The following is a 14510-nucleotide window of genomic DNA, read 5'->3' as shown; positions in this document are numbered from 1 at the left end:
CACTCCCAGCCTGTGCCAGGGACCTGGGTCCCTCTGGAAGTGGTGGGAAGCTCTGCAGGGTGCATCCATATGGGGTCACCCAGTAGGACAGCAAAAATACCTGACAAGGCAGGTGGCTGTAACAATTTGTTGGGTTTTTTTTTTTTTTAGCTTGTTTTTGCTGCAATTAGTACTAATTATACACCTGGAGCTCCCTCTACCCCCACCCTGCACGGGGGTGGCCGTGTTTGAGCTGCAGCAGGTCCCTGGGAGCTGCCAGGGTCCAGGGAATTAAAAGCATCCCCCTCCCGGGTGCCTGAGCACCAGCTGCTCCCTCGGTGGGCAGAGCAGCCGCTGGGTCAGCTCAGGTCAAATCCTGGATGCGGGGGTGGGAAAAGAAAAAAAGCTCCTTTGGTGTCTGTGTGACAGAGCCCACAGCAGGAGGGATTAAGGCGCTGCGGGCTCTCAAGGAAGCCATTTGCTGGCTTAGGTTTCAGTGCAGAGACGTAATATTCCAGAGCTGGGTCTGGGATTGTGGGGATGCCGCCCCGGGGTGTCATTTCAGCTGGGTCCAGCACCCTGCAGCTCATCTGGCGCCTCCTGGCAGCCACCTCACGCTTCATTATGAGGTTTACGACACGAGGCTGGAGTTTGAATATGGTCTCAGCTCATTTTTAGCTGTTGTTTTTTAATCACTGTGTCCCACCTCGCCCTGGGCTGCCAGCAGCCAGGTGTGTCCCAGGGAGCAGGTGGCACGGGCTGAGCTCTCTTTTGAGGTTGTTTGCACTCTATTATTCAAGGTGTTTTAGCTTAATTTTTTGCCCAGCTCCAGGCAGTTGTGTGGGTCTTCTCCCACGCTAAAAGAAACCCCACCTTTTACAGAGAAAGACTGATAAACCTTAATCAGTCAGAGCACAGGTAACCCCATGAAGCAGGAGCACAGCAAAAACATTAAAAAATTAGGCTTGAAACACACAAAACCAGATCCCAGCAAATGCAAGAATGACGAGGAGGAAGAAATCTCCATCATCATCCTCCTAATCCTGGTGAAGAATCCAACACTTAGATCTAATGATTTTATTATGTCACCAATAATCTGCAATACAAATGGACCCATTCAGATTATTGTTGTGATTGGATTAATGTGAAGCAGTTGATGGATCTTTGAAGTATTAATTAGACCAAAAGTAACACTAGTTCTTGGATCCACAGGCCAGGTATGTTCTGAGTGCCAATACACAAAACACTGTATCCACTGTGGGTACAGCTCACCTCTGCCCAGCCTGGCTCTTCCAGGACATGAATCTATGTCCAAACCAAGAATTTGGGTGAGAAATTTTTCAATTTGCCACTTCTAAAGGGGTTTCTTTATCATAACCACATTGCATTGACGTTCTCCCCTCTTTCACCACATCTCCATCAGGAAAGTGAATTGCAACACCCTGAAAAGGGAGGGGAGCTCAGAGAGAAATTATTCTTGGTTCTGTGAAAATTTGCCACAGATCTGTTGTTTTGAGGACTCCAAAGCCCAGATTTCTCCACCCTCCCAAGGCCCAGGGCAGAGCCTGGGGCTGCACATCCACCCGGGCACGCATGCGCACACACACACGCACACACCGCTTCAGTTTGTATTTTTTTTTCTTAGCAAAAAAATAAAAATTTATTGTCCTCTAAAAAAAAAAAAAAAATCCATCCTGCCCTTGGAAACTGTGACACAGATTGAGTTCTTTCCAGCCCCACATGCAAATTCACTCTGCCAAGAAAAGAGTCTAAACCAGGTTTCCGACAGCCAAAACACATATTTACAGAGTACGAGAGAACGACAGCTGAAATCACAGTTCTATACATGGAATCAACAACACGTTTTACACCACTGATCACCATTCTGCCAACTTCTACACGGACTAGGGGCGCCTCTGCCCAGTGCCCTTCCTCCTGGGGAAAGCAGGGAAGGGACTGGGCAAGAATTGCCACCAGAAATACTGCAGTGTGTATTATTATTATTTTTTTAAAACGTATACTGTATTTATTTTGTTTTAACATTGGAAGCTACGGAGTGGGGAAGCCCCAGAAATCTCTCCAATGCAGTCACTACTTCGCAGGAATACTTCACCTTTAAAATACTCAGTTTTACATCAGTAACATCTATTTTGCTGTTGGCCATCACTCCAAGGATTATAATAACTCTGGAGGAAAACACTGGTAATATTCTTCCTTCTCAGACAGGGGAAAAGGAGGAAGAGAGGAGGTTTAGAGGCTGGTGGAACAGCAAGGGATGACTGAGTCCATTCAGTGTTACGGGCTCCCTCCCAGGGTAAGGAGTTCTCTTCATTGTCAGCTGCACAAGCCTTGCCAGTGGCTCAGGTTCAGCTTCAGAGATGTACAAAACTGTAAAACCCTTCAGCAGGGGATCAGCTGCAGGGACCCCCCCAGGGGTGGGATCTGCTTTAAGAAATGTCCTCCAGCTCTGAGACCTTTCCTGGGTCCCTCCCATGCCACAGCAGGCACCTAAGGTTGGAGAGGAGCTCAAAGTGGTCCTGTTAGCCCAAAATGCTAAAATCCTTCAGCTCCTGGCTCTCACCTAACAGCTCTAACCCTGCTTGTTGCTCTGGTTCTACCCAGGCTCGTGTTGTCCCAAGCCACCTGCTTCTAGGTTGGTTTTCCATAATAATGTAAAAGTTTATCGACCTTTGGGATGCTGTGGTTTCACAACACAACCACAACTCCCTCCCCCCAGCTCTCAACTCAGAAGTGTCTGACCTGCCCAACTGGTCAGCAAGGTCAGCTCTTCTGAAGCTCCCAAAAACCTGGGGAGGAAAATGTCATTATCCACTAAGGAGTCAGTGTGAGGAGGCAGGACCCAGACGTGGTCAGGGCTGTTCAGCTGGGCTGCTCCCCAGGGAACCCTGTGGACCCCACTTTTGTTTTGAGCCCCCCTCAGCTCTGCTGTGTTACTGTGTGTCCTGTAAAGGGAGTTCCTGCTTTAGAAAGGAAGCCTGACAGTACGTGACAGGGGCTGCACTTATTAGCACCAGGTTTATTTCAGCTCTTTTTACACCATCCTAAAGCTGATCACAGACTCTTAAGCCTCAACTGCAGTGCTGTGATTATGGTTTGTCCTTCCTGCACAGAGCAGGCAGCAACAACTGCTGGAGTGGGTCAGGAATGCTGCTCCTTCCCCCTGCTCCCACCTCATTTGGTTCAGAAATTGTCTTTAAATGGCCCACCAGAACATTCACAAAATAAGCAAAGATGAAGTTCTCTTTTCCATCTGATGCTTAAGAAAATAAATATTTCAATATTCCTCTCCTTTTCTTTAAAGCAGCAAACAAATTGATATAAACCTAAATTTAGGAAGTGTTTCTTCAAGAACCAGAGGAAAGTGAGAAAGTCTATGTGCTTGTGCAAAGAGAGTGCTGAGAGAGGTTGGGGTGGGGGCAAGGGAAGGGTCTAACTAATTCCTTCAGGCTGCTCTGCCATGAGTGCAGTGTGGCAATGGAAAGTTAAAATTTAAGGGCCACAAACAGGTGAAATTCTGAATTCTTTGGTCCTTCAGTATAAGTTTTAAAACAGAGAAACTGTTTTACTCAAAAGGGAAAAACATCTTTTCTCTGGCCTGGAATTTTTCCTTGTACCCCAGGGAAACTGGGGGCAAACAGCACTTTCCCCTTAACCCCTCCAAGTCTTGCACCACCCCATGACTGGAAATCCCATGGAGACAGCCCAGGCTGCCCTCAGGGGACAAGTTCCATGTGGAGGGATTCCCTGTTGGAATCATGGGGCTGGTGTTGGACAGATCTGGAAAAAAGAGGGTTGGCAAAAGGCAGCATCACCCCTGAGCAGCCCCCGGGGAGGCAGAGGAGCAGAGAAACCCCCACGCTCATAAAAAGTGTTACAAACCATAGCCAAAAACGGGCTGATCAGCTCTGCTGCTTATAAATATTAAAGACCTGATTCAAGAGTTTATTTCCTATGATTTAAGTTAGTTACAAAAAAAAAAAAAATTTAGTAAATTTTTTGTCTTAATTGGGCTTTTTCCTCCTCCTCCACCCCCACTTTTAATTTTTTTTATATTTTTTATTTTTCCTAAAAAAAAAGAGAAATGTTCACGTATTTTAATAAAAGGTCTTTCCTTAAGATCAGACCAAGGCAGATGTGCTGCCCCATGGCACAGACATTCAAAGGCTATAACCAAACAACATAGCCACAATAGTCACTCAACAGTGTCTCTCCATTAAAAAAAATTAAAAAACCTGATGCTAGTTACAATAAAATACACATGGAAAAAAAGCATTTTTACCAAAAAACCCAAAAACAAGTTAATGGGAAAACATAAAAAAGAACTACACAGAGCTGCACTTAAGAGATCATCTGGGAATGCATATTAACCCCTTCCATGGAGAGGAAAGGTGGAATTATGGAAGCAAACCTAATTATGTGTTTGTATTAAATATGAAGCTTTCTGAGAGGCTCTGGTAAAAATTCAGTTTTCCTACAATAGTGGGCAGCTGGAGGTTCCAGTGCTTTTCCAGGTCATGGAGGGGCAGCACAGGAGCATCCCTGTGCAAAATAAAAATGTTTAGTCAACTGAGTGGCCTTTTGGTTGAGATCCCAGCAGGTTACTGCAATCCACCTGATGTAAAAATCCAATGGACACGCTGGTAAAGAAAGTCACAGGAAAGCTCAGCTGCTGGGCAGGTCTGAGCTGGTGGCATTTCTCTGTCCTGCTGGATAATTTTTGTCACCACACATCTCCAGCACAAGGGTTTCTGGAGCCAGCAATCCACAAACTACCCTTGAGCTGCTGACACAGGCAACAAAAATGTCCTCAGCCTACCTGGAATTGGTTCACGCACTTCAGCAGTGACTACGAATCAGGTCCCTGTGGCTAAAACAAAACTAGTCTGGTCTGTAACAGTAAAAAGTCTCTAGACAGCTACCAGACAAAGGGATGCCTGGAGAGAACTAACCTCTGCATTCAAATTTCCTTCATAAAGGGCTCTGGCTCACCCAAGGGCAATACTTCTAAGGCTGTTCAGACCTGGAACATGTTGGCTGCATCAGCAGTGAACATTGGTCACTGAATTTTGGGGCTTGGCTTGCTCTAGGTCCAATATAAAGTTTTTTTTTCCCCCTCTTTTCTTCTTTTCATACAAATATACAAAGAGTGTAAAAAAATTTAAAAAGTGAACTTTGCTGATTAAATGACAGACAAAGCTCCTGCACATTCAGAGATGGGCAGTGTGAGGCCCTCCAGGCAGGAGCCTGGCACAGCTCCCATCAGGGAGGACGGCTTTAACCAAGCTGGGTCAGTGAAAGAGCAGGGGGACCGAAGGCATGAGCAAGTCATTTCAATCCACCTCGATCCTCCCCACGATCTCAACTCTTCCTCTGGAAAGCACGTGGAAGCCCCTCTTGCCCACTCTAAGTCCTTCTGGAAATAGTCAAAAATTTGTTATCACCTAAATAGAAAAGAGGAGAAACACAGACTCTTTGCAAATGGCCCTTTGATCTGTATTAAAAACAGCTCTCAAAGTTCATCAAGAGTTAGAATTAGTGGGGCACGGGGTGAGGGGCAGTTTAGATACGGGATGTAAAATATTAAAAAGTGCTCTGCAACTAATTTTCTGTTTTCATGTGTGCATGTGCGTGTGTGTGCACGCCCCTACACGTGCACAGCCACGCCCATCCACACACATATATACATATATATATATACACATACATATATATATGTACGTATGTATAAAGTTAAAAAGTTCTCTAGGATATGCTCAGGAGTGTCCTCGGAAGGTCACGACTGCAGAGAGTGGGGCCTGTTGGGGTGGCAGATGGGGCACTCGCCCTCCTCAGCGCACGTCTCGCACAGCACCGCGTGTTGGCACGGTAACACCACCCGGTTCTCCTCCTGACACTTAAGGCATTTCACTGACTGCATCTGAAATACCGCCTGCAAGAGAGGGGGACAGGGCACAGCGTCAGCATCACACACACGGCACAGCGGCTGGGGAAAGGCAGGGAGGACTTGTGGCTGTCTACCCTCTTCATCTCCTGAAGCTAAAGTAAAGCATACAGGGTGATGCCTTTCAGGATCTTTAGGATCAACAGAGCAGCTTTGATTGATTTAAACTCTGTACTTCAGGCACAAAGAAGATGGAGTTATCTTCCTGTGAGCCAGCTAGAGCTCACTTTGATTACATCTACCTGGAAATGCTCTGATAGGCTTCTGATTTCTGGGTCTATTAGAGAAAAGGGAGAAGCTCTGTAGGAGCAGAGAGCGCAGAGCCCTGCCCCGCCAGGCCCTGGCACTCACCTTGTCCACTTTCTCCAGGTTTGCCCGCAGCTGTTTCTGCAGCGTGTAGAGCGATGAGAGCGAGAGCGTCTCCAGGTCAGAGAAGGAGCGCAGGAACTGCGGGTCCTGGCCGGTGTGGATCCTCTCCAGCTCCTCCTGCAGTTTCTTCACTTGCAGCTCCAAAGCTTCCCTCTGTTCCCGGGCCAGTTCACATTCCATGTTAGCTGTGTTGGCGCGATCATTTGCCTCCTCTGCCTCCTTTTTCCAAGCATCACAAGCCTGCAAGTTCCAACACAGAGGGTAAAAGAAGTGGTCTGAAAACATGGTCTGTCTCCAAAGAGAAACCCACACAAAACTATCAACTTCCATACACTCCTCACACCAGTTCTGACCAATCTGCCCTGTTCCCAGATTCTGAAACACATTTGGAGCCTTCCTTCAAGGCACTGCTCATTCCACATATCCCATCTGCTTGGGCTGTGGGTCTACTCTGCTGGCTTGCAGCATTCAGGGGGTGAACTTTGCATACTGACAAATTATCATGAAACAAAGCTCTGACACACTGTCAAACACTTCAGGGCATCTGTTGTGACATCTGGCCTTGCACCTCCAGCACCTGAACACACCAGGCCCGGTGATTTGGTGATTTCCAAAGGAGAGGAAAGAATGCTGAGAAGCTGTAAAACCTACGGCTCTGTCCATCACCTCCATGTGCAGAAAGAGCCTGTTGTAAGGCTGACACCCCCTACTCCTTTACACTCCCTAATCCCAGGATCTGCCCAAGTACCTGCTTGGCTTGTTTCCAAGACTCTTCCCACTGCTTTATTGTGCCGTTGGCTTCATCCAGTTCTTGTCGTAGCCGTGCCATCTCCGCAGCACCTGGACCTGACAGAAATGCAGGTGAGGTACTGGGCGAAAAACTCCCTGAAGCAAAGTGCTCCCATATGCTGCTGTTCATCCCATTTAAACCTGTTTCACAGGGAAATAGAGAGGGTTATGTCACAGGTGCTGGCCGTTTTCCCATTTCCTCCCTAACCCTGTGAAATCCAGGATTCAAAAATGTGTAAATAGGATAAAAAGTTCATCTCAAGAATCAGTTTCATTCCCATGCCCCTGGAGTCCATCACAGAGGGACTTTATAGGGAAACTTCACACCACTAGGCCTCATCTTTAGTGATGCAGTGAGGAACCATGACACTGAGTGGAGGCAACTCTTGAATTAGGCTGTTTTTAGAAGCACCACTTTTACAGCAGAGCTGACTGTCAGCTTGAATGGTCCTTCTTTCAGGAGAACCCCTGACCTGCTTCTGCCTCCCCACTTTTCAGTGCAGCACAGCCACCAGAGTTGGTTCACAGAGCCCAGGTGGTGCTTCCTCCCACCCTACACCCAGAGAAACTTCTGCTTTTGTCTCCTCAGTGTGGGGCTTAGAAAAAGAGCCTCACTTCCAAACAGTGACACAAAAATGCTCCAAGTCACTACTGTTTCCATACACAAGGAACAGAACTGGAAAATCCTGTTTATAAACAAGCAGAGACAATAATATCTGTATCTGCTTCATCCTCTGCAGAGTTCTAGCACTGAGCTAGTGAGCAGCATCAGACAAAACTAATTAGCTATTTTCCTATTTTAGTTTGTTCAAATAAACTCTCTTTTCAGGAAGAGATTCAAGGCTTAGGAGACAAAGGAGTATGATATCAGTTGTAGACAAAACTGGCTATTTTTCCAGAGTCCAATGTTCATACTCTTTCAATAACTTTCACCTAAAATAGGTACCCACACTTGGCATCCAGGGGAAAACTAGTAGGAAAAGGTAATACTGAGACAGAGTGTGGACTCTTACCCACACAGTTTGTTCCAGTTTGATGTAGGAGTCATTTTCATGCAGTGGCACTCACCACTGGCTGGGTACATTCCTAAATCGAGCTGCAATTGATAATTCTGATCTCACAGCAGCCAAACTGTGCCTGCAAGTGCACCCTGGAGTCAGCAGCCTCTCACTGAGGCCTATCCCAGCACCACTGACTTCCCAGCCAAGACACAAATAGTTACAAAATATACAACTGAAAAGCAGTAACTTGTCTTCACCAAGGGCTTAGGCCCTTCAACTCATTCCGAAGAGCAGCAAGGGATCTTTGCCAGCTCAGGCCACTCTCCACCAATCCATTTCAGCTGCTCTGAAGGGTGCTCAGTTGAAGGCAACAAGTTTTAATGGAATCCCACTCACTTGTTTGTTTTTAACCCTCAGTTTTCTTGAATGGGAATCCAGCATTAAGCAGGATGCTGGCAAGCCCCAAATCCTGCCACAGTGCTGACCAAGCTGATCTTGTAATTTAACTCCCTCTTTCCATCTGCTGTTCTCATTTCACATTGGAAGAATCAAGCCCCCTTGGGCAGGAAAGCCTTCTCTGCACATTTTGCACCTAGCACAGTGGAAACCAGCCCAGAACTAGGTATTTTTAACTCAATTTCAATACAAATAAGTGATGAACTACACACTTGACATGTTATGTACATTCACTAAGTTAAATGGAACAGATGATTGACAACTGCTAAGAAACTATTTAAATATCTTCTCAAAACCCCAGCAAAGGATTTGTTGTGTTTACGGAAAAGTATCTTTTATAAATAAATTATTTAAATGCATTTGTGAATTTCCTGCAATTTCTGGCTTTTTATTTGTATAAACACAGTCAAGATAAACATAGCTCATTTCCTCTGAAACAGCAATTTTTCCTTTCCTTACAAAAACTGGGACGAACAGCCAGCCTCAACCTAATTAAGAGCAGAGATGGTCTCTGATGTCTTTTATGACAGTAATTGTAAAAGCTGTTAAAGCCAAACCAGCAGCAATGGCAAGCATGGGCTTGGGCTGTGCAAACAAGGGATGCAGTTACACAGATAAGTGCACACAGAAATAGCTTACACAAGCATGTAATCATTTTATTAGGTTAAGCTGAATATTAAAGATTAAAGTGTATCTCAGATTTTAAGAAGCATTTATGTCTAGCATCAATAGAGAGAATTAATATTTGCTGTTACGAACAGAAATGAGCAGAATTGGTGTCCCTGTAGCCTGGAGGCCAAACAGTTTTATTTCTCAAGGTAATCTTGTGTCTTGATAATAAAATAGATTTGTCTGCTAAATTCCCTGTTCTTCCTCATACAGCTGAAGCTCCAAAGTAATTTCCCTTCCTTTAGTCCCTCATGCAGGAGAAAGACCCTCGAGGAGGAGAAGGAGCAAAGGGGACAAAACTGGAACACTGACTTTTTGGAAAGTCCACACTGCAGAACAGGTGCAGAGTGTCAAACAGGAGAAAAAGTTCCAGTGGCCTAGGCCTGCTCTAGAGCTCTCAGAAGCCAATCTGTCCCACAAGCAGTCCCAAGGGCAAACTGTGATCCCTACCTAAACTAAGCCAAGATGAAGAGCCAGCTCTGAGTTTTATATGAAGTCTCAACAAAGCACCACTGACTGAAAAAGGCAGAGCTCTTTTCCCTGAAAGGCATCATCAGAGCAAGGCAATTAACCTATCTGCCCCTTTTTCCCAGCCTAGAAACAAGGGAATTTCTCCCTTGTAGAGGGAAATGCTCCCTTGCTCATGAGATATCAGCTGACTTTTGGTAAAACAGCTTCTAGACCCATTGTTGTTCTCATGGGAAGAAGAGATACATGGCAGCAGTGAAATAACACATTGAAATTAAAGCCAACTGAAAAGAAAATACTTACATGGCACAGACAGGCATGTACATGGGACACACACACACTGTGCATTTACCTAATGATCCATGAGAAGCTGATGTCCCCAGGAACGTGTTTTCTGACTGGCTTAAGTGTCCCTGGGGCTGATGGAGGAAATGCGATGAGAGGCTGACCGGTGGAGAAGGAGAGGCGGAGTGAAAGGAGGCAGAGCTTCCAAGGGACCCGGGGATATTTACAGGAGCAGAACTTTGCAGCAAACTCCCACCTGGACAAAGAACACACAGAGAGGATGGCTATGTATGACCATGAGGTGTGGGCACAGGCAGGAGTTCAGAGCAGGAGGTGTCAGGTTCCCTTTCTCTTCCCTGAGCCCCTCGGGATTCCCTCCACTCCTCCTGAGGTTTCATTCCCCTCTCAGCCTTTAAGAGGAGCACTGAAGCTGCCATCCCATGACCCACATAGGTTCAAACCCTCCACAATTCAATGGATTACTCTTTCAGTGGCCAAGGGAATCACAGGTTTTCTGAGCAAGCTCAGTCCTTGTCAGTCTAGAGAAGATTAAGTTGGTATCTGGTGAAATACTTTGTCATGAAAAATTCACTTCTAAGACATGTACCTCTGCCTTTAATACTTTTAAACAACCTGTAGTGAGAAGACCACCATGCAGGGTGAGCTCATGATCTCAAACACCAAAAACCAGTGACTAGCTGTAATTACACATACCTGAGTGCTTGGATCTAGCAGTAATAAAAAACCCCAAATAAACAAAAGCCTAACCACAAAAGACATCAACTTCCCCTACACCAGAAGTTGTTCTGCCTGCCACTCACAGATTTAGGGAGATCTCAGCCCTGCTCTCTCCTCATCTATGTCCCTCCTTAGAAGGTCACGAGCTGACACCCAGGTCTGATGTGAAGAGAGGGAGAAGGGGAGGATCCCTAAGGCACTGCAGGTGAGCAGCAGCAGCAGGGCTGGCAGCACACAGGGACTGTAAACCTTCAACAGGCTCTAATCTTTGGCAGGGAAGTGATATTCTTTCCATAGGTCCTTTCCTACCTCAATACAGCTCCAGGCAGTGCTGTTCCCTTGGAAACCTTTAGACAACCAGAGTTAGCTCCTGTTCAAACACCTGCTTTACACAGCAAGGGTAGCCAGAAACTATAACCACTTCCAAAAAAGTCATGAGATGTTTCTTTTTTCCCTGAACACCCATCAGTGACAGGTAAAAGAGGCCTTAGCCTACCTCCATGTATCAAAATGAGACAGACATTACAGGAACCAGATCAGCAGACCATGATGACACTCTGACAGATGGATGGCATTACCAGGTCAGTGAGTTTCCTGTTACAGCTAGGGACAGTTTTCTGCTTAAGATGCAAATTGTTATACTTTGGCCTAATTTGAAATGCATCAGATGCCTTCTAGAGTCCACTTACACACTCAAAAAAAAAAAAAAAAAAAAAAAAAAAAAAAAAAAAAAAAAAAAGAAAATGAAAAAAAAAAAAAAAAAAAAAAAAAAAAAAGAGAAAAAAGGAAAAAAGAAAAAAAAAAGGAGAAAAAAAGTCAGGCAAGTCCCATTCAGCCTCAAGAAACATCCCCAAGACACCTGGGCCCAATGGCAACAACTCAGCTCTGCTAGTCAGTAAAGGCAAGCTCTCACTTCAAAGATGCCAGAGTTTGTTGTAATTGCTGTTTTAACCAATGTAATTTTGGGACTGGTTTTAGAGTTTGGTTGGGCTGGCTCCACTGAGGTGACTGGGCAACACTGCTTGGCAGAAGATAAAGAAAGCTCTGTTGCTTTCATGTACCTATCATGATGCCACTCGTGTGGGGCACTGTGCTGCTGTCAAATGTCTTCTCCAGGGCAGCCACTCCGAATTCATTCAGGTCCAGGTCATCCAAGGCAGACTCTGCCAGACACAGAGGTACCAATTATGTTATAAAGGACCAACAACTTCAAGAGATAGGATGGCCCAAAGAGCCTACATGCAGAGGAGCCTGTGCTCGCTACCTCTCAGGGCCCTACTCTCCATCCTGTTCTCAGATGGTTTGGCAGAAGTGTCATGGGCAGCTTTTCAATTCAGGTTCTTTAACCTGATCTGTTTCTTTTGGTCTTAAAGTATGGTATATGAAAACAAAAATCTGATGAATTAACAGCAGATCCCATAAGTCTTCCCCAAACTGCTTTTTTAAGTCTGTCCCTTATATACAGAAACACTGGCTTATGGCATGTCTGGGTCTGGTTTGTGCTTTGTCCCTGTTTTCCTGAAAAGCCACTTGGAAAAGAAATGCCAGGAGAAGGGAACACTTGAAAAACATCTCTGAGGTTCACATATTGGGTAAAATAAAGCTTATTAATTCCTGAAACTGTTATATCTATTCGAACATGCCTCATCACTAATGATGATCAATATAATTCCATCCCACACATGCCCACTCATTTCTATTATTATTTTTAACAAATTAGTGAGATCACCTCAGAAACGTTTACATTTAATTAAAAAAAGGAAAAAAAGAAAAAAAAAAGAAGAAAAACAGGTGACCAAAAAGCTTGTGCCTATCTAAGAGTGACTCCACTCTCTGGACTCTCCTGTTTTCCTTTCTCTTACAGCCTCTGTCCTACACTCCTACACTCTGCAAAGGGCAAAGTCCTTATAATCTACCTGGTGGTAGCTCTGGCTATAAAATTGTCATTTAGAACTGAGGGGTTGTAACTGTGTGGAAAATGCCCCTATGATTTCCTGCCTAGTCCAAGACCTCTTTGTCATTTTGATAAAGCTAAAACCAAGGCCCTTTTACACTATGTGACATTTGAGTGAATGGCTCAGAGGCCTTCAGTTGGTCCCATGGGTGAATTTCATCCAAAATGACCTGCAGGAAACATCAGATGTGTCACAGTCACAGAACAAGCTTCAGGAATCTGCCAGCACTGACAGACACGGCAAACTGGAGGTCACTGGAACACCCACGTTATTCCAAGTCTCATACCTGGTGATCCATGGCTGAGGAAGCCCTATTTTCATAAGTGAAAAAGGCAAAGTTACCTATGACAGACTCAACGGTGTCACTGGTTGGATAGAAGGGAAGGGCATTGGCATTCATGCCTGGAATGCTGCTGGTGCCGGCGGGGCTCGGGGGCGTTGCAGCCAGACTGGAGGTGATGCTAGAGGAGATGCTGGATGTCAGTGGGCTCCCCACTGGGAGAATGCCCAGGATGTCCTGCAACAAGAGTGTGGAAAGTGAAAGAGGTAGGAAATAAAACATCTATATAGAACAATCACTTCAGAAACGTGCCGGAACGAGCCAAATGTCAGCAGCAAACCTGTTTCCTGCCTGCTTCCAACCTGACAGATGGCTACTGCTACCACTGGGGGCTGGGGGTGGGGAAGAGATTAACAGCTTTTCTTTAATTTCTGTCGACTGTTCTCCATTCCATGCCCCTCCCCGGGCCCTGTATTCTAAACATCTTTCAGGCTGCCCTAGAATTAACTCCTGTGACCCACAGGTTGCATGCAATCACAGCCATGGGCTGCACAATCACACACTCAGCCTTAGTTCAGCACACGACTTAGAACCTGATATTAAATTCCCTTTGCCAAATCCTTGAACTTAGATGACTCCAGAGATCCATTCCAGCTCAATTTTCTGTAATTTGAAGACTCTCTCCTACACAGTCCAGCCTTATGAATCTACCCTGAATTCACTCAGGTCTAACTACTCACAAATAACACCTCCAGCAAATCATCCCATCTTCATAAAGTAATCCCTCCAGCTGAGCAACCCTAATGGTGTCTGGACTGTTATTTACTCCCTGCAGAGCTGTCTGGATCCACAGATTTCACTGTGGTGCTGGAAGCCCTGAGCTGGGTTCAGAGCCCTGCCAGCAGTTCTGTACCTGTTTGGGCTGTAACAAAGGTTGCTCCTGGCTCCGGTGTTCCAGGGAGTGGGACTTCATTTTTGCTTGCTGCAGTAAAAAAAAAACAAAACAAAAGATAAGCAGAGGGATTATTTATCAAAATTAAAAATGGCTGGTTGCTGGCTTTGGAGAGGCCATGGGAAACACAGTCCACTCCTCTCTTGGGCTACTCAAGGCACTGGAGAATTTAGAGAGAGGATGAGAGCACAGCAAACTGAAAACATTCCAGGTAATTTGCTTTCTGTATGCCAAGACATCGCCCCTAGAGTATGCAGAGACTTATCACAGTGACATTTGCCTTTAATGCTGCTGTAAGACCCCCGCTAGCACAAAGCACATCCTAAGAACCAAGATCAAAACCAAATTATTTTGCCTTGCTATAACTAACTCATCAGCTCTCCTAGCATCTAACACTCAGAAAGGGCCAGAAATGGTGGGAGGCACACTGCATTGTTAAATTATGCAAGTATTCTTCAGCTGAGGAAAATAAAACTATGTAGATTATGTTTTCCCTCAAACATTTCCAACTCCCAGCTAGGATTGCAAAGTAAAACACAGTGATAACTAACTAATTTTCAAAGCAACATCATCAAACTAACTTTATAAAAAAATCCTCCCCTCATCC

At 45.3% G+C, this 14510-nt stretch overlaps 1 protein-coding gene across 6 annotated transcripts in view; it reads right to left on the bottom strand.

Annotated features, from left to right (window-relative positions):
- Positions 1-1599: 1599 nt before the first annotated feature.
- UNK (unk zinc finger) overlaps positions 1600-14510 on the bottom strand; it is a 45010-nt gene continuing 32099 nt past the window's right edge. For 4 of the 6 annotated variants that reach the window (XM_066332002.1, XM_066332001.1, XM_066332006.1 and 1 more), the window contains 7 exons: positions 13865-13933; positions 13014-13188; positions 11778-11879; positions 10046-10234; positions 7059-7240; positions 6293-6550; positions 1600-5929 (listed from right to left, as the gene is read on the bottom strand). In XM_066332002.1, coding sequence (XP_066188099.1) covers positions 5774-5929; positions 6293-6550; positions 7059-7240; positions 10046-10234; positions 11778-11879; positions 13014-13188; positions 13865-13933 — 1131 coding nt within the window. In that variant the 3' untranslated portion in view covers positions 1600-5773. The remainder of the gene's footprint in view (positions 5930-6292; positions 6551-7058; positions 7241-10045; positions 10235-11777; positions 11880-13013; positions 13189-13864; positions 13934-14510) is intronic. The other 2 variants (XM_066332004.1, XM_066332005.1) reach the window with 2 other exon arrangements.

Source organism: Sylvia atricapilla, chromosome 18 (genome assembly GCF_009819655.1).
Source record: "Sylvia atricapilla isolate bSylAtr1 chromosome 18, bSylAtr1.pri, whole genome shotgun sequence".
NCBI lineage: Eukaryota > Metazoa > Chordata > Aves > Passeriformes > Sylviidae > Sylvia > Sylvia atricapilla.
The sequence above is the reverse complement of the archived record's forward strand: the minus strand, read 5'-3'. Positions and strand labels throughout refer to the sequence as shown.